Source organism: Canis lupus, unplaced genomic scaffold, assembly GCF_011100685.1.
Source record: "Canis lupus familiaris isolate Mischka breed German Shepherd unplaced genomic scaffold, alternate assembly UU_Cfam_GSD_1.0 chrUn_S61H220, whole genome shotgun sequence".
In the NCBI taxonomy this organism is placed as follows: domain Eukaryota; kingdom Metazoa; phylum Chordata; class Mammalia; order Carnivora; family Canidae; genus Canis; species Canis lupus.
Genome location: NW_023331561.1, coordinates 7821 through 27198, shown reverse-complemented (window position 1 = coordinate 27198; position 19378 = coordinate 7821). Strand labels below are relative to the sequence as shown.

Here is a 19378-nt window from a genome sequence, read left to right as displayed (position 1 = left end):
AGCTTTGTAGTACAACCTGAAATCCGGCATTGTGATGCCCCCAGATATGGTTTTCTTTTTTAAAATTCCCCTGGCTATTCGGGGTCTTTTCTGATTCCACACAAATCTTAAAATAATTTGTTCTAACTCTCTGAAGAAAGTCCATGGTATTTTGATAGGGATTGCATTAAACGTGTATATTGCCCTGGGTAACATTGACATTTTCACAATATTAATTCTGCCAATCCATGAGCATGGAATGTTTTTCCATCTCTTTGTGTCTTCCTCAATTTCTTTCAGAAGTGTTCTATAGTTTTGAGGGTATAGATCCTTTACATCTTTGGTTAGGTTTATTCCTAGGTATCTTATGCTTTTGGGTGCAATTGTAAATGGGATTGACTCCTTAATTTCTCTTTCTTCAGTCTCATTGTTAGTGTATAGAAATGCCACTGATTTCTGGGCATTGATTTTGTATCCTGCCACGCTACCGAATTGCTGTATGAGTTCTAGCAATCTTGGGGTGGAGACTTTTGGGTTTTCTATGTAGAGTATCATGTCATCGGCGAAGAGGGAGAGTTTGACTTCTTCTTTGCCAATTTGAATGCCTTTAATGTCTTTTTGTTGTCTGATTGCTGAGGCTAGGACTTCCAGTACTATGTTGAACAGCAGTGGTGAGAGTGGACATCCCTGTCTTGTTCCTGATCTTAGGGGAAAGGCTCCCAGTGCTTCCCCATTGAGAATGATATTTGCTGTGGGCTTTTCATAGATGGCTTTTAAGATGTCAAGGAATGTTCCCTCCATCCCTACACTCTGAAGAGTTTTGATCAGGAATGGATGCTGTATTTTGTCAAATGCTTTCTCTGCATCCAATGAGAGGATCATATGGTTCTTGGTTTTTCTCTTGCTGATATGATGAATCACATTGATTGTTTTACGGGTGTTGAACCAGCCTTGTGTCCCAGGGAAAAATCCTACTTGGTCATGGTGAATAATTTTCTTAATGTACTGTTGGATCCTATTGGCCAGTATCTTGTTGAGAATTTTTGCATCCATGTTCATCAGGGATATTGGTCTGTAATTCTCCTTTTTGGTGGGGTCTTTGTCTGGTTTTGGAATTAAGGTGATGCTGGCCTCATAGAACGAATTTGGAAGTACTCCATCTCTTTCTATCTTTCCAAACAGCTTTAGGAGAATAGGTATGGTTTCTTCTTTAAACGTTTGATAAAATTCCCCTGGGAAGCCATCTGGCCCTGGACTCTTGTGTCTTGGGAGGTTTCTGATGACTGCTTCAATTTCCTCCCTGGTTATTGGCCTGTTCAGGTTTTCTATTTCTTCCTGTTCCAGTTTTGGTAGTTTGTGGCTTTCCAGGAATGCGTCCATTTCTTCTAGATTGCCTAATTTATTGGCATATAGCTGTTCATAATATGTTTTTAAAATCGTTTGTATTTCCTTGGTGTTGGTAGTGATCTCTCCTTTCTCATTCATGATTTTATTAATTTGAGTCTTCTCTCTCTTCTTTTTAATAAGGCTGGCTAATGGTTTATCTATCTTGTTAATTCTTTCAAAGAACCTGGTGGTTGTCCAAGTGGGAGAAATATCTCAGCAAGAATCTGGGAGGCTGGCCGGGCTTCTGCTGGTACCAGAAGATGTTGTAAACGCTGACATCGTGGTCCCTGCTCAAGGTGCAAGGCAGGTGGATTGTGGTTCCGAGGGATGAGGACATGGATGGTGGCTGGTTCAGCACCGGCTGGGAGCCACCACCTGGGGACACAGAAACATATGGGCATGGTGGGGGGCATGCAGAGGAAGGCCGGGGATGGGGCCGGGGTAGTGAACTCCGGGGTGTTCTCACCTATGCAGTGTGCCAGAAGTGCCAGCAGGACAGGGATCCAGGACATGGTGTGGACGTGCTGGGCTGTTAGCTTTGCGCTGGTTCTGGGGCCTTCTCGGGGCTGGGCCAGCACCTTCCTGTGCCCTCCCAGGGGCGGGGCCGTTGCATGCCTGCTTCCTGGCTGCCACCATCCTGAACTTTCTTGAGTTGGCGGTTGGGGAACGGTCCCATGGCAGCCTCTGTGGCTCTTTCCTTGGCCCCAGGGAAGTGTCTGGGGAGGATGCACCTGCTGCGAGCTCACGGGCCAGTGCCCAGGAGGCCGGCCTGCAAGGTGGGGTCCCTGAGGTAGGGGAACCTCAACGTCCTCCTAAGGGAGCCGAACTGCACAGTAACATGGTTCTTGTTCAGATTTACATGTCTGGTGAACCAGTAGAGACAATATATCCTCAGGGTGGTGAAAACCCCTGCTTTGTGCAGAGAAAATGCTGGGGCCCTGGGGTAAGGAGGATACTCTGTCCCCTTCCATGCTCCTGCCACTCCCTCCCACCAAACCCAGTCCTCTTCCCTCCTAGACTGGAGCAGCAGTGACTCACAGCTTCTGAGAAAGAAACACCAATAGGGACTTGGGGACCCCCCCATGTGGGGCCCAGGACAGGTGGGGGAAGAGGTAGAGAAGCCTTTGCCCCCATCAGGTCCCCCCCGGGGCTTGGCCTCAGCCTTCCTAATCTCTCTCCTCTTCACAATAGTCTCCCCAGGGAAAGCAATAATCCCCGGGGTCCTGCGCCCTCTCCTTGGCCAGTCCCTGCACCTGCAGAAGTTCTGTGTGTCCCATCCCTGCCTCACCTGAGTTTGACCCCATCACCAAGCACTTCTAGAAGGCCTGAGGCCTGCTCTCTGCGTCCATGCTGCCCACAAAACTATGCAGGTTGTGCAGCTGGAGGCTGTCCGGATGCTCAGATAGAGACTTACGTCCCTATTAATCAAGGTTCTTCAGAGAAACAGAACCAATGGGACATATACAAAGGAAGAGATCTATTATGAGAAATCACCTCAATCAGGTATGGAGATTGAGAAGTCCCAGGATGTGTGTCTTCGAGTCGTAGACCGTGTGTGTGTGTGTTTGTGTGTGTGTGTAACACAGTGGGGTAATTCAGTCTGAGTCCAAAGGCTCAGGGGAGTTCAAAGAACCAGGGGAGCCCATAGTGTAAATCCCAGTCCAAGGACAGGAGAAGGCAAATGTCCTTGCTCAGGAGACAGGCAGGAAGCAGAAAGGGACAAAGTCCCCTTCCTCCCCGTGTCTGTTCTATTCAGGCCCTCCTGGACAGGAAGATGCCCACCCACCTTGGCGAGGGCCACGGCCTTTAATGAGTGCACTGGTTCAAATGCTAATTTAACTTAGAGACACCTTCACAGACACACCTAGAAGTTACATTGAATCTGAGCATCCTTTGGAGGAGTCAAACTGACACATGAAATCAACTATCACACAGTCTTACTCTGTGCACATTCATCAGTGAATCTAGCAGAGGCACTACGTACAAAATGTTTTTATTCTAGGAAGATACATGAACGGGATCTTGGGAATGGGATCAGGGTCTTGGAATGAAAAATATACAAGGATATCCTTATGAAGACTATTAAATTAAAAAGAATGTTCCAGAAGGAGAAAACTATATGGGTCAGACAGAAAATGAAGGGTGTGTGCAGAACCCTCCAGCAAGATTCTTAGGAGGACAAAAGGTAGTACATAAAGCCCTTGTCAGGGTGCCTGGCACAGGAGAGACTTCCATTAAGAAGTAGTTACTTCATCAGCTACCTGATGCCATTAGGAGAGAAGGTTGAGAACCTGCTCTCTCCACAAAACACGGTTCAGAGCATGCCTCTGCAGACCTCTGGGGACCCTTTTGGTGCACCAAAACCCAAGGTAAAGGGTGGGGGGGGTCGTCAAGCTGATCACTGGGGCAGGGCTGCCTTGCAGCCCCTAATCCTTACACCAAGTGCTGGGACTTCTGCGTGCAAGGATCCCTCCCTCGGGTTCAGAAGCTCTTTCTGCCCAATTCCCAGAGGGACCCTCCCAGGGTCTAGCTGCCTCTGGGGTCCTCCAGGGTCACCCCCTCCTCCGTCTCCTCGTCACACCAGGCTGGCTACGAGCCGGTCCCAGAGTCTGGGCGCCCAGTCCACGGCCCGATCTCAGTCCTCAAGGTTTTCAGGCCCATGCTGGTGCTCCTCCCTCCTGCCCAGCACGCTGGCCACCCGCAACACGGGGGTGAGCAGACAAGTGATCCCAGGCCCTGCCCACAGTCCTGCCCAGGTGACCAGTGTGATGCCATCAGGCCCCATCCGGCCGCCCGAGAGGACTTCAGGGAGCAGGCCCTGGTCCACTTCCCACGCTCCGGCTCTGGCTACCTAAGAAGCACACGTTTAATGCAATCCCATTCAAAATACCATGGACTTTCTTCACAGAGTTGGAACAAATTATTTTAAGATTTGTGTGGAATCAGAAAAGACTCTGAATAGCCAGGGGAATATTAAAAAAGAAAACCAGAGCTGGGGGCAACACAATGCCAGATTTCAGGTTGTACTACAAACCTGTGGTCATCAAGACAGTGTGGTCCTGGCACAAAAACAGATACAAAGATCAATGGACCAGAATAGAGAACCCAGAAGTGGACCCTGCACTTAATGGTCAACTAATATTCGACAAAGGAGGAAAGACTATCCACTGGAAAAAAGTCTCTTCAATAAATGGTGCTGGGAAAAGTGGACATCCACATGCAGAAGAATGAAACTAGACCACTCCCTTGCACCATACACAAAGATAAACTCAAAATGGATGAAAGATCTAAATGTGAGACAAGATTCCATCAAAATCCTAGAGGAGAACACAGGCAACACCCTTTTTGAACTCGGCCACAGTAACTTCTTGCAAGATACGTCCACGAAGGCAAAAGAAAAGCAAAAATGAACTATTGGGACTTCATCAAGATAAGAAGCTTCTGCAGGCAAAAGAAACAACAGAACTAAAAGACAACCTGCGGAGTGGGAGAAGATATTTGCAAATGACGTATCAGATAAAGGGCTAGTATCCTAGATCTATAAGGAACTTATTAAACTCAACAGCGGGCAACCCTGGAGGCTTAGCGGTTTAGCGCCACTTGCAGCCCAGGGTGTGATCCTAGAGACCCAGGATCGAGACCCACGTCAGGCTCCCTGCATGGAGTCTGCTTCTCTCCCTCTCCCTCTGCCTGTGTCTCTGCCTCTCTCTTCCTCTCTCTGTGTCTCTATGAATAAATAAATAAAATCTTTAAAAAAAATAAATTCAACAACAGAGAAACAATGTGATCATGAAATGGGCAAAAGACATGAAGAGAAATCTCGCAGAGGAAGACATAGACATGGCCAACACGCACATGAGGAAATGCTCCGCATCACTGGCCATCAGGGAGATACAAATCCAAACCACAATGAGATACCACCTCACACCAGTGAGAATGGGGAACATTAACAAGGCAGGAAACCACAAATGTTGGAGAGGATGTGGAGAAAGGGGAACCCTCTTACACCGTTGGTGGGAATGGGAACTGGTGCAGACGCTCTGGAAAACTGTGTGGAGGTTCCTCAAAGAGGTAAAAATAGACCTGCCCTACGACCCAGCAATTGCACTGCTGGGGATTTACCCCAAAGATTCAGATGCAATGAAACGCCGGGACACCTGCACCCCGATGTTTCTAGCAGCAATGTCCACAATAGCCAAACTGTGGAAGGAGCCTCCGGTCAAGAGCTGTGGTCTACGTATACAATGGAATATTCCTCAGCCATTAGAAACGACAAATACCCACCGTTTGCTTCAACGTGGATGGACCTGGAGGGTATTATGCTGAGTGAAGTAAGTCAGTCGGAGGAGGACAGACAGTGTATGTTCTCATTCATCTGGGGAATATAAATAATAGTGAAAGGGAATATGAGGGAAGGGAGAAGAAACGTGTGGGAAACGTCAGAAAGGGAGACAGAACATGAAGACTCCTAACTCCGGGAAACGAGCTAGGGGAGGTGGAAGGGGAGGAGGGCGGGGGTGGGGGTGACTGGGTGACGGGCCCTGAGGGGGCACTCGACGGGATGAGCACTGGGCGTTACGCTCTATGATGGCTAATTGGCCACCGAAAAACCCACAAGCGCAGGCCCTCCCCGCAGGGGACCCACGGAAGGGGCGCGGCTGTGCCCGCTGCCGACCGCGTGACCCGGGGAGGGGCGCAGGCTCTTCCCTCCCACACCCCACGTGACTCAGGGAGAAGCCGCCCCTCCCGGCGCCGCCGTGGGAGCCAGAGGAAGCTTCGCGGCGCCGCGGTCAGGCTCTGAGCCTTCCGTTCCGGGCTCTTGGGACGACTCGGGTCCCCACGTCGCCATTGTCAGCGGCGGGGGGCTCCGGGGTCACCGGGCCTCGCCACGTGGAGCAGGAGCCCCGAGCCCACCTGCGAGGCCGCGGGACGGCGGGGTGTGCCGCAGCCTGGCCCAGGCTCCCCGCGCCCCCGGGTGTGACGGGACGGCGGACGGTCGGCCCCGGGGGTGCGGGCGGCGGCACCACGGGCCGGGCCGGCGGAGCCGTTCTCTCGGGCTCGAGCCGCCTGCGCCACCTGCGCGGCCTGGTCGCCTCGACCCGAGGCCCGAGGGCACGTGCTAGGCCCGGTCGCAGCCGCCCCCGCCCCCCCCCCGCGGGGCCTCGCCTCGGGCTGCGGATGCGCAGGCCCCACGGTCAGGGTCAGGGCGTCAGCGGCGCTGAATCGCTGACTCGGGAGGGCGGCCCGCGGACGGAGGGCACGAGCCCGCGCACATCACGCGCTCTGGGGAGCGTCCTGACGAGTAAGTGGTTAGCGAGGGGGACCCCGGCGTTGGACGGCTGTGCTGGGCCGGGCGCACGGAGGCAGGGAGCCGACTGGCGATCGAGAGCCCGCCTCGGGAGCTGCTGGGGAGCGGCCAGGACGCCTTCCTCTCGGCTGGTGGGCGTGGGGGATGCGGGCCGAGCAGCTAAGGGTCCGCCTGGGACCTACTGACCAGGGAAGCGGAGTTCCCGAGAAGCCTCAACTCCCAGCCACGGCGGGTTTGCTGTGCTAAAGTCCTCCCGTTCGGGAAAGACTGGCCCCTGGGCGTGTCGATGGAGTTACCTGCATTGAGGCCCCTGTGATCTGAAATCGTCCTGAACCCTCTGAGCCCATGGGACTGAGTGGGCCAAGCCACTCTAGTTTTTTTTTAATTTTATTTATTTATGACAGAGAGAGGGGCACAGTCAGAGGCAGAGGCGGGCTCCTTGCAGGGAGCCTGACGTGGGACTCGATCCCGGGTCTCCAGGATCAGGCCCTGGGCTGATGGCGCGCTAAACCACTGAGCCACCCGGGCTGCCCTCCCACTCTATTAAAAACTAAAATCTTGGGACGCCTGGGTGGCTCAGTAGTTGGGCATCTATCTGCCTTCTGTTCAAGGCTTGATCCTGGGGTCCTGGGATCAAGTCCTGCATAGCGCTCCTGGCACGGAGCCTGCTTCTCCCTCTGCCTAGGTCTCTGCCTCTTTCTCTGTCTCTCTCAAGAATAAATAAAATCTTAAAAACAAAACGAGCAAAGCTAAAATCTTTAGGGCACTTGGGTTGCTCTGTTGGTTAAGCATTGCACTCGATCTTGGCTTAGTTCTTGACTTTGGGGGGTGAGTTCTGTCCCCATACTCGGCATGAGGCCTACCTAAAAAGAAAACAACAAGACACAAAACCAAAAAAAAAAAAAAAAAAAAACCATCCCCCTAAGAAACAAAAACCCCATCAAAGTCTTTTATTTGAATACTTGCAGAGCCATCCTTCACTGAGACAGGATTTGCTCTTCTTGCCCTCTTCTCCAGTTTCTCCCCTTGTGTGTAACTGGGGCTATGTTCCAGCATAACAGAGCAGGAGATGCGCTCAGGCTGAGAAGGCAGATGAAGGTACTACACCCTAAGGAGGCTGAACGACCTAACCAGCAAGTACCAGCTTGGGGACCGTGTTTGGGACTGGAGTATAGGTGCTTGATAAAGGAGAGGGGGATTCAGATTGGGTAGGGTGAATTTACTGCTTTGGGAGTATTCTTCTGAGATACAAGGTTTGACATTCTGTCAGGGACCGCAGGAGTTTGTGTGAACTTGCTACAAGGATGGCTTCTAGAAGCATGAAAGGAAGCTACGGCCCGTGCTCAGTGAGGTTGAAATTGCTGGACCCCTGACAGATGGCAGCTGAAGGCTAAACCGCTCAGGGATTGTGAAGCTGGGATACATATGATGACTTTCTAAGGTAAGAAAACCCAAGCAAATGGATATATTCCACAGGAAGCACCGACAAACACATCATTTACCAAGGCTCTAGGAATATGCTGATGAGAGGGACAGCAGCGTCGTTAAACAGTTCAGTGGTGGGGTACGTGCATAGGCCAGTGCTGACAAACAGTAAGAGTGGCTGTCATAGAAACGGATGACAGGACCCTGCAGCACTTGAGGTCAGGCGGTGGCATTGAACCATCAGAGGCCAGGTTTACACCATTTACTGTGAGCCATGAGGTTGGAGTGGCAGCCAAGGCACCAACCCACAAAGGGTTCCAGAAATGGTTTGAAGAGCCCAGTGTTTCTCGTACAAAATGGAAGGTCAGCCACCAGGAGTAGTACTCTTATTATCAAAAGAAATCAAGGCTGGATGATGGGAGGCTGAAGACGGCTCAATACAAAGGCATGATCCCTTGCCAAGTTCTAGTCAGTGTTCAGGCCTGGGACTGTCTAGTCTTTGAAGAGGAGGCCAGGTCCCCAGAACAAAGGACCATGTATGTATGGCAAGGGGATAAATATTCTTCCAGGAATTTTCGTACAGTTATTCAGCATATCTTTTACCTGTAGCTGTGCAATAAGTTACCCCAAAACTTAGTAGCATAATTGACTATTTTTGTTATCTCACGTGGTTTCTGTGGGTCAAAAATCTAGTTAAAGCTTAGCCAGATAGTGCTGGCTCATGGTGTCTCTGAGAATGCACACAAGATGTGGGTTGGGGCTGTAGTCATTTGAAGGTTGACCTGAGCCTGGGATGTCCACTTCCAAGGCAGCTTACTCACATGCACAAGCAGGGGGAGCAGCAGGCTCCCTGCTGAACAGAGAGCCTGATGTGGGGCTTGACCCCAAGACCCTGGGATCATGACTTGGGCCACCCCGGTGCCCGGCCAGTAAGTTTTTGACCAGAGGCCTCAATTCCTTGCCTCATGGATGTTTCCATAAGGCTACTTGGGTGTTTCCATGACGTGAAAGCAAGTGATCCAGGGGAAGCAAAGCGGAAGTCACAATGCCTTTTATGACCTAACGTTGGAAGTCACACATTGTAATTGTCACAGATTGTCACAGGTCTGCCTTACTCAGTGAGGCAGGGGACTTCACAAGGGAATGACTGAATACCAGGAGGCTAGAATCATTGTGGCCATTTGGGAGGTAAATGCCTCCCACATTTGGGTAAATGTAAATAAACAAGGGGGATTGGACTCTAGGAGTAATTTGAGGAGTGGACTGGGGAAGGGGGAATATACCAAGAATTTTAATATTGTTGGATGTAGGGTCAGAGTTAACATTAGTTTCTGGATATACAAAACATAATCGTGGCTCACTGTTAGGATGGGGCCTATGGGGAGCCAAATAAATAGAATCCCAGGTCAGGATCCAGCTCACAATGGTAACCGTGTGACATTACTCAGTTTGCAGATGTGTAATGGAATAGAATGTTTGAAAATCCATGCAGAACACACATTGCGTCTTTCATTTGTAGGATCAGAACTATCATGATTGTGGAGGCCAAGTGGAGGCCTCTGTACCTGTTTCCATCCCTGGTCAAAATAGTAAGTATAAAACAATATCACAATCTAGGAGGAATGACGGATATTTTTATTACTCTTTTGTTGTTTTGTTTTGTTTGGTGTTTTTTTTATTCCTTTGTTTTTAAAAAAGATTTTATTTATTCACATGAGACAGAGAGAGAGAGGTAGAGACATAGGCAGAGGGAGGAGAAGCAGGCTCCATGCAGGGAGTCCAATGTGGGACTGGATCCTGGGACCCCAGGATCACTCCCTGACCCTAAGACAAATGCTCAACTACTGAGCCACCCAGGCATCCCTAATTTTATTCCTCTTAAGGATATAAAGGATTCAAGTGATGGTCCTTGTCATATTTCCATTTAATTCACCTGTCTACCCCTGCAGAAACCAGATTCATCCTGGAGGTTGGCCGAAATTTCCATAAATTCACCCAGATAGTAGCCCCAACTGAGGCTGCTATGCCAGATGTAGTCTCTTCGCTCAAGCCAGATTCATGACTTCTCAGGTACATGGTATACAAACATTAGTTGGCAAATGTGTTTCTTTCTATCCCTATCAGATACCGTTTGGATTCACATGGAGCAGACAACAGTATGCATTTCCCATTGCTCCAGGGTTGTACCTTTCCAGTCTGTCATAGTTCACGTACCACCTGGGTATCTGAAGAACATTGTGCCGATTTGCTCCTCTGATAGCTTGTCAATGGAGTTAGATTACAGGAAATGTCTGGCACATTGGAAGCCTTGGTAAGAAACGTGCATTCCATTGTTGGAGAAGATGCCTGTGAAGATTCAATTATCTGCCACATGAGAACAATTTTGAGTGCCCCAACAGTTGGGGACATGCTGGTTCCTATCATCCAAAGTAAAACATGAGTTATACCACTTGAATCTCCTGCAGAGAAGGAAGCACAATGCCTGAGAGGACTTTTCAGGTTTTGGAGACAACATATTCCACATCTCAGAACACTCTCTGCCTTGTATACCAGGTGACACAAAAGACTGCCACTTAAAAAAAAAAAAGGTTTTATTTGTTAAAGAAGGAGAGCACAGGGCAGGAGCAGAGGGAGAGGGAGAAGCAGGTTCCCTGCTGAGCACGGATCCCAACACAGGGCACGATCCCAGGACATTGAGATCACAACCTGAGCCAAAGTTCCCAACGCAGGGCTCCATTCTAGGACGTTGAGATCACGACCTGACCAAAGTCAGACTCTTAACTGACTGAACCCAAAAAGACTTCGACTTTTGAGTGTATCCCAGAATAGGAAAGTTCTCTGCAGAGCAGCAGAGTCTAAGCTGCAGTTGAAAGCAGCCTTGTTACTTGGGCATAAGACTGAGCAGATCTCAGAAGATTGGGTGTATCATGGGTAGGGAACGATACCTTCCAGGAGTCTGGAGCAAACCCATGCTGTCCACAGAGGTGGCTCGGATATGTTTCATAAAGCCGTTCCTGTAATGCTGCTGGGCCCTGGTGGAAGACCGTTGGACATGACATGACCGCATGCCCAGAACTGCATCTTGTGAGGTAAGTTCTGTCAAACCCACCAAGTGATAACGTTGGTTAGGTTCCACAACTATCCACTGGTGAGCGGAGGAGTCCCACAGAGTTAGAAGCCACGGCTGCCACCTGAAGACTTTATCCTCTTTGTGTCTAGCACCGAGTTGGCAAGCAAAGGAGCCCCCATTCTTGGTTGGAGTGAATGACCCAGGTTAGGAAAGGATAGGGCTGCTTTTAAACCGGGACATAGAAGGACGCCTGGGTGGCTCAGCAGTTAAGCACCTGCCTTCAGCTCATGGCGTGATCCTGCACTTCTTGGATCAAGTCCCACATCGGGCTCCCCGAGGGAAATCTTCTCCCTCTGCCTCTGTCTCTGCCTCTCTTTCTGTGTCTCTCATGAATAAATAAATAAAATCGGAAAAAAAAAATTAAAACCAGGGCATAAAGAGCAATAAGTTTGACTCCCAGGAGATTCATCCAGGACCCTCTTGGTATTCCCTTGCCCCGTTGTGACAGTAAAAAGACAAGTGCCACAACCCTTGCCAAAAGAGGCCTGGTGAGCTGGGGCTCAGAAATTTTAGAGATGAAGGTGTGAGGAAGGCCACCTGGCAACTTAGCGAGGAGGACAGCAGAGTTTGTAGGGACCTTGAGGGGAATCTGCAACAAATAATGCAGGGAGGACAAGATGAGTATCCATCATAGCCCAAGACCAGCTGCAGTGGCCAAGGCCATCATTTACTCACTGGTCTTCCTCTTCTGAGTCTTCCCCAGGATTAGAGGCCACTGGAATCTCAGGGGAGACCCTTCCCACATAGGTGAAGTGCATTCAGGCGGTGCACGTGGTCAGTTGGCCAGCAATAGATCCTGGATTTTGTGGAGGAGAAGAGGAGTGACCCATTGTTGGCTGCACTCAGAAGCCAGAGGCCTCATCTCCTCCTACCTGCTGGGCAGAGGCCCGAGGCCTTGGGCTGAGAATCTCCACAAAGGGAGAAAGCAGAAGTCAGTGTGACAAGTAGACTGTGCTTAAACAGCCACCGCAACTACAGAGGGAGGTTGATGAGGATCCTTCAGGTGCAGATGCGCAGCGGGGAGATGCTTAGTGGCTTCAGGTGGGAGCAGCTGTAGGTGGGAATGGCTCCTCCTCAGAAAGGCATTTGGGAGGAAGGCTGACAGGCTGAGGGGGAGGGGAATGGAGGTCGCCTCAGAGTGTGGGAGTTCTCACTGCCGACATTTGGAGAACCTCTTTTCTGTGTCCTCTGCAGCCATCAGTAGGATATACATCCCTCATGAGGAGTCAAGTAGTTGGACTGACTTTTTTGCTGAGTGAGAGGGGCATGAGGGAGGGGCAAGGGCAGAGACACCCCTCTGGGTTCCAGGCATGTGGCTCTTCTTGGGCTGTTCCTTCAGAGAAATGGGACATTTCAGAAGCACAGGGGAGGGTTCACACACAGCCACTTCTGCAGCAAGGGCCCTCCTGCTTCCGAGGAGCTCTGCCATCAGAACAGTTGGTGGTTGTGACAGGGGCCTCGTGTGCCCTCCTGTCCTGCCTGCTCCATAAGCTGCCTCCCGGGCCTCAGCTCTGAGCCAGGTGCCCCTTCCTGCTCATACATAAGTGGAGCATGCTCAGTTGGGTCATAGTCCAGTGTTTTGGTGGTTCTAAATGCTCATGTACCAAACCTGCCCCAGCGCATTCCCCTTGTGCCCCACAGAAGAGCAGCCTGCCATGGGATGTGAGGGCTGAGCACTGCTCCAGGGAGCAGCAGAGCAGTCGGGGTGGGAAGTAGAGGAAGGTCGGGCCCGGGTGTGGATTGCTGGCCGTGCTGGTGGTGGAGGTAAATGCATGTGGTTGTAGAGCCTCCTCGAGTACCACAGTGCTGGCGGGTGGCTCTGGCCCTCGCCTGGGGCCCTGCCTGCGGCTGTTGCTCCTGAGGCCTCGTGGGTTCTGCAATTGATTTCTGATTTCACCACCTGTATAGGCTTAGGTGTTGGCTTCTGTAGTCTGCACACTAGTTTCCCAATCCACCTTTTTCAGATTCTAAAAGTTGGCTTTTCTTGAAGAGTGGGGCTAATTCATTCTCCTTGACTTTCTGGTCTTAGCTATTCCTTTACTTCATTTAGGGTTTCAGGAGGCAGCTGAGAGCACTCAAGCTCAGTTGTCCATGTGTCATCAGAAGTTCACTGAGAGATTCTCAAATGTGTCAGTCTGCTCTTGTTCCTAGAAGAAATGCTTTGTGATTCTGTTCAAAGAACACCAATTAGTTCTTCTTAGTAATGTTTTAGTAACGACCTTTGTATCTACTTATACCTGAGATGGTACATTTTAAAGAAGATTTATTTACTTGAGATAGGACAAGCGGGGAAAGAAGGGCAGAGGGAGAAGCAGACTCCTCGCTGAGTGCAGGGAGCCCCATTCGGGGCTCAATCCCAAGACCCTGGGATCATGACCTGAGCTGAAGGCAGCCGCAGAGCTGAACCACCCAGGCACCCCACGATGGTGCTTTAATGTTCCCTTCTCTTGTCTTTTTCTGACATTTTATGTCAAAAATTCACTAGCCCCATAAGAGGGGTTTTTTATGTCTTCTTGATTTTTTAAAAATAATTTTCTAGTCTCTGAATTGCTCTGAGCTTGGTAGAATGTGAATAGGGACGTATTCCATAGAGCAGGAAGGAGGACAGATCTGAACTTGTGGAAAGTTGCCGTTACTGTTTTAGAAGCTCTGCTTGCCAGAGAAGGCAAACAAAACCTCAGGACCCGACCTCTTACCACTGGACTGGGGTAAGAGATGGGTTATTCTGTCCGGCTCCTTGAAATCACCTTGGAGATGGTGATGATCTTTGGGAAAGTTCAGGAAATTAGGTTTGGAACAATTTATACTCTCTGAAGTCCAATAAAGAATGGAGATGAAGCCATAATTGTTTTCCTTCACTTAGCTGGTATTAAGGGACACTGGGTGAACCTAGCAGAGAAAGAGCTGAAGATTTAGGACTAGAAGTTGTAGGATGGCAGGAGAGGTGGAGGACCGCCTAGGGTCTCACTTCCTGCTAAGATGGGTGGTTGAGGCTGAGTGTCCTGTGCCAACAGGAGGAGGCTGAGCACTGTGAAAATCTACTTAGGCTTTTCCCTTAACCTTGTGCCAGGTTGGTGGAGATGAGTGGACAAGACCCTCTCAATCTCTTGGATCTTGCAGCACAGAGCCTGCGGAATGAGAAGGCCTCAGCTGTACGTGACCTGGAAGAGCTCCCTGTGGGCCTTTTCCCAACTCTGTCCACAGCAGCCTTTGATGGGGGACACACGAAGACTGTGACAGCAATGGTGCAGGCCTGGCCCTTTCCCTGCCTCCGTCTGGGACCGTTAAGAGATCAGTCAAGAACTCAAGACCTCTTGGAAGCCGTCCTGGATGGGCTGAATTGGTTCCTCCTAAGGCTGTTTGGCCCAGGTAACTGGAGAGATGGGGTGCTGGTAGGGGCACAGTGAATTGCAGAAGTGGGAGCTGGATTCAGGGATGTGGAGTCCAAGCATGTGCTAGCCTCTCCTGGTGGTGCAGCATCTGTCATCATGAGGCCCTGAGGCCATTGTCAGAGTCCCTCCGTGAAGAGAGTCCTGGCATAGTTCAGAGCTGATCATGCTACTGAGGTGGTTAAGAGTGTGGCTGGGTTCCTGGGTGGTATCCCGGCAACGTATAATGTGGGGAAGCAAGGAGGGCACCTAGAAGGCGTAGTGGACGGCAGAGGGCAGGGCTGCTGGTTGGCACAGTGGTGGGTCCCCAGGGTCTGCCGCTGCTGCTGGTCTCCTGCCGGCCCCGCTCTACAGGCCTGAAATTCCTCATGTCTGCTCTCCTCCTCATTCCCCACAGGAGATCAAAGCTGAAGGTGCTGGATTTTACCCATGACGTTGAGCACTCCAACTGGGAGGAGTGCTCGGAGGCTACTCCTGCACCCTTTGTCATCACTCACATGCTAGAAGAGCCGGAGGCGGACAAGCTGACACCCAGTTACAAAGAACAGCCTTAGCATCACCGAGAACCCGAGGAAATACACAGAGACCTTTTCCTAGGTGGTTTGTTCGGCTTCTTCCACCTGTCTGGGTTCCCCTCGTACATACTCCAGAGAGTCGAGAAGAACCATGGCGGTCTGCGCCTCCACTGTCAGACACTGGTCATTGTCCAAGTGCCATTCCTCAGCCTTGTCGAGATCCTGGGGATGCTGGAGCTGGAGACCATCCGGGAGCTGAGGCTTCATTACAGGAGTACGTTCTGCTCCCGTTCTGACCTAATCCAGTTTTTTTACCTGCGCAAGGGTAAATGAGCAACCTGGGCAACCTCATCATGAACGACATCCCCTGGGATTTCCCTGCAGACTGTTTCTTTTTGCTGAGTCCACTGGGCCGCCTCTAGAAGCTCCATCTCATCTTTGGCTGTCTCTCGGGCCAGCTGCATAAGATGCTGAGTGAGTGTGCGACAAGTCCCTCTGAAGGGCCAGGGGCCAGGATCCCTGGAGTCGTCCCTGAACCCCGCTGCGTCGGAGCAGAGACAAGCCTGGATTTCCAATCCTGTGAGGCCGCAGAGTCACTGAGGACACAGACTGCAAGGCTGAGGTCTTGGACCAGCCAGTGGCTGTCGATTGCTATAGAAGAGAAAGATGCAGGTCTGAAATTGGCCTGTCATTCACTCTTTCATTCATTTTCACGCACTCAGTCCGTGCCAAGCAGACAGCTAAGAATGGATATGAAACTCTGACCAAACTCAGGGTCTCGTCTTCCTAGAGCTTATGTAGAGAAAGTGAACCAGGATGGTAGGTTGTCAGGGTGGTGTTTGAGGGAGGGAACTGCCCCCTCACCAATGTCTAAGCTCAGCTGATTTGATGAACTCCTTCCTCTCTTTTGTGTCTCACAGACTTCTCTGTAGCCTGCCCCCCCCTACCCCCCCCCCCGAATACAGAGCTGTTCTCCTGGGGCCTGGTCTTTGAGTAAATAGAAGCATGGGGAACCATCTTCCCAAATTCTCCAGCCAGTAAAACCTATGCTTTACCATGTGTAGGAGCTATAGCTAAATTTCATTAATTCAGCCACACTTTGTGGAGCATGTGCGATAATTGTGTTGATGGGGCTTATTAGGAAGCTAAGGCTGAGAGGTGCCTGACTCCATAGTCTGCAAACAGAGAGGTCCCATGGCCAGCGGGGATGGGTTTCACTCCACACTCTGTGGTCTTAACCACTACAGAAGCCTGGCTCCCACCATGTGCATCCAGACTCGGGTAGGCATTGTGCCAATTTCTCAGGCCAGATTTCTGGATCTTTCCCAAATGTATCTAGTGGGACACTCGAGTTTCCAAGAAGTGACTGTGTCTGTCTGTCCACAATGGCCTGCAAAACCACTGGAGACGCTGGTGATCAATGGATGCAGGCTCATTGAGAATGACATCACCTACTTGTCCCAGAGCATTCGTGCCACCTGCCTGAAGGAGTTGGTTCTCTGTGGCAATAACCTGTCCCACACGGTTCCTGGGCCCCTCCAGGTTCTGCTGGGGGAGGTGTCTGGCACTCTACAGCACCTGAACTTGTGCAGCTGCCGGCTGAAGGAAGCCCAGCTCCGAACCCTGCTTGCCTGCTCTGTGCTGCTGCTCGAGCCTCCCCTCGCTCGTGTTCTACGACAATGTCATCTCCACATCGGGCATCACGAACGTGCTTCAACAGTTAGGAGGGTTGAAGGAGCTGAAGCGTGTGCAGTCCCCTGTTCCTGCTGAATGTGTTGTATACTTGGATGAATACAGGTGGGGGAAGCTCAACAGAGTGGAACTCTCCCGGGTGCACGCCAAGTTGCAGGAAATGTTGCAACCACCCCAGCGGGCCGACATGGAGTCAACTAATTCTACCTCAGTGGCCTGACACTGAAAACGCACAGCTGACCTGATGGGGAAGAGGAGCAGCATCTGTCCTGGAGCTGTGGTTGTGGATTTCCCGGATGGTGTGGCTTCAAGGAAAACTATCAAAACAAGAAAACACAACCAACGCTCCAGTGGGGACTGCTGTTTCTGGATCCAGCTGGGGCTCAATTCTTCATGAAATCGACAAGCACTGGTCAAACATGGACACTGTGCAAGTGTTCTGATGCTGCGTATAAAAGGACAACTTCGCCTGACACTGGTACTTCTAGTCTGTTTACCCAGTTTCCCTTTCATTATGCTTCAGTATTCCCACTTTGAACAACACGCAGTTGGGTGAGTTAATTCTCAAAACATTAGTTTATAAAGTGAGGTCAATGAAATGTTCATCAAAGGAATAGGTGAACGTGATACGATCAACACGGAGCGTTCATTCAACTATTTATTCAAATATTTGTTGACTTCCTGTTTTGTTCAGAAACTGCTCTCACCGGGAAGACGGTGTAAACATTCGGGGTGTCTGCTCTCCAAGAACTTAGCTTTGAAAGAGGATGGGGCCCACTAAACCAAGTCAGCAGACCCGTAAGAAAGCTGGTTTCAAAGGAGCGCTGTAAGAATGACAGAAGGAATACCAGTCTGATGAGGGCTTATTGGAGTTAGGAGCACTATGAGATGATTGAGAATATGCATCAGTCTCTGCCCTCAGTTGCTGGCACAGAGCTCCTGAAACCTTGTCATTTCCTAAGTAATAACACTAGGAACATCCTCTGTTCCAGCATTTGGTCTTTGACCCCCATCCCTGACAGAGGGCTTTTGTTCTTTTAAGATTTTATTTATTCATGAGAGAGACAGAGAGAGAGAGAGGGGCAGAGACACAGGCAGAGAGAGAAGTAGGCTTCCGCCCAGGGAGCCCGATGTGGGACTGGATCCTGGGACACTAGGACCACGCCCTGGGCCAAAGGCAGGGTAACCCACTGAGCCACCCAGGAGTCCCCAGAGGGCTCTTGAAAGCTTTATAAATTCCCAAGTGATAAGGGTGCTAGGATCATCTTTTGTTCTAATGAGGTGGCTCAGGCTGTGCTCTCAGATGACTCCCAGATGGGACTGGTCCCCAGAAAGATGAGGCCATGATTACGAGCTTGGAATTTTAGGCCCCATCCCTCATCTTCCAGAGCAGGGAAGAGGGGCTGGAAATGGAATGATTGATCATGCCTATGTGAGGAAACCTTCCTAAAACCCCAGTCATAGGGGATTTGGAGAGCTTCCACCTAGATGTACCCCAACACCACAAGGACAGAAACTCCTGCACGTCCTCCCCCCGCCAGGACTTCACCCTGTGTAAGTCTTCATCCGGCTCTTCATCTGTATTGTTTGTCCTTTTATAACTGGTAAATGTGTTTCCCTGAGATCTGTGAGCCACTGTAGCAAATTACTCCAACCTGAGGGGGTGCTCATGGGAGCCTCTGATTTGCATCCAGATCAGACAAGTTGTATAACCTGGGGACTTAACTACTATTGGCATCTGAAGTAGGGCGGGGGCGGTCTTGTGGGACTGGGCGGGTAAGTTGGGATCCGCCACTATCTCCAGGTGGATGGTATCAGAGATGTGATGTGACTGAGTTCTCATTGCAGGGAAAAATCGCCTCACGCCTAAAGTGTCAGAAGTCACTTGTGTGAAGAGTAACGGAGACACAGGAGAGACTCCCAGCAGGGAAGCCCCAGGTTTTTCCCTTTGAAGGAGGTAGACAGAACTGGGGTTTTCCTTTATAGCCCCTATTCTTTTTGAGGGGGGTTGTGGTGGGGAAGATCAGGGAATTGAGGCTTCTGTGTGAACCTTCTGATGACTCATAGGTGAGTGTTGAGAAGCACCCAGATATGAGGAGAGCTGGGGTCACCCCTCCCAGGTGGAGAAATGAGAGAGACGGTGAGAAGGAGTCAAGGAGATGGAGGCTTCACTTTGAGTAGTATGGATAGGTTAACAGTATTTTTCCAATCCAGGAACTTGGAATGTCTTTCCATTTATTTGGGTCTTTGAAAATTTCCTTCATCAGTGTTTATAATTTTCAGCATACGAGTCTTGCACCTCTTTTGATTCCTAAGTATTTTATTCTTGCTGTTGTTATGGTAGATGGAATTGTTTTCTTAATTTCTTTTTTAGATATTTCATTGTTAGTCTTTCGAAATGTCTCCAATTTTTATATGTTGATTTTATATTGTGCAAGTTTACTGAATTTTAGTAGTTTTTTGTGGAAAGTCTTTACACTTTCCTACATATATGATCTTTCCACCTGTGAATAGATAATTTTACTTTTTTCTTTATGACTTCTATACCTTGTGT

The 19378-nt window shown here is 50.2% G+C and overlaps 1 protein-coding gene and 1 non-coding gene across 6 annotated transcripts; one reads left to right on the top strand and one right to left on the bottom strand.

Annotated features, from left to right (window-relative positions):
* Nucleotides 1-1431: 1431 nt before the first annotated feature.
* LOC119879320 (immunoglobulin iota chain-like) lies at nt 1432-2406 on the bottom strand. The gene is made up of 2 exons (XM_038589660.1): nt 1832-2406; nt 1432-1740 (listed from the first exon to the last, which is right to left on the bottom strand). Exons 1-2 carry the CDS (start codon nt 1875-1877, stop codon nt 1541-1543), a joined length of 246 nt encoding a protein of 81 aa, XP_038445588.1. The 5' UTR covers nt 1878-2406; the 3' UTR covers nt 1432-1540.
* A 4182-nt stretch (nt 2407-6588) lies between these two features.
* Nucleotides 6589-19124, top strand: LOC119866243. Of its 5 annotated transcripts, none has more exons than XR_005387461.1 (8): nt 6589-6667; nt 7691-7848; nt 7944-8114; nt 9618-9687; nt 10223-11187; nt 14299-14597; nt 15015-18378; nt 18673-19122. It is a non-coding gene; the product is annotated as a melanoma antigen preferentially expressed in tumors-like (transcript). The 5 variants fall into 5 exon arrangements; XR_005387464.1 differs by lacking the exon at nt 6589-6667 and having other exon boundaries at nt 7625-7771; nt 15015-15951; nt 16472-18378; XR_005387462.1 differs by lacking the exon at nt 6589-6667 and having other exon boundaries at nt 7624-7771; nt 7944-8634; nt 18673-19124.
* Nucleotides 19125-19378: the final 254 nt, after the last annotated feature.

Excerpts from the sequence above, each read along its gene's own strand:
- LOC119879320 (XM_038589660.1), bottom strand. The coding sequence starts at position 1,877 with ATGTCCTGGATCCCTGTCCTGCTGGCACTTCTGGCACACTGCATAG. Across the intron at positions 1,741-1,831 it reads ACTTCTGGCACACTGCATAG|GTGGTGGCTCCCAGCCGGTG; the intron begins GTGAGAACACCC and ends CTGTGTCCCCAG.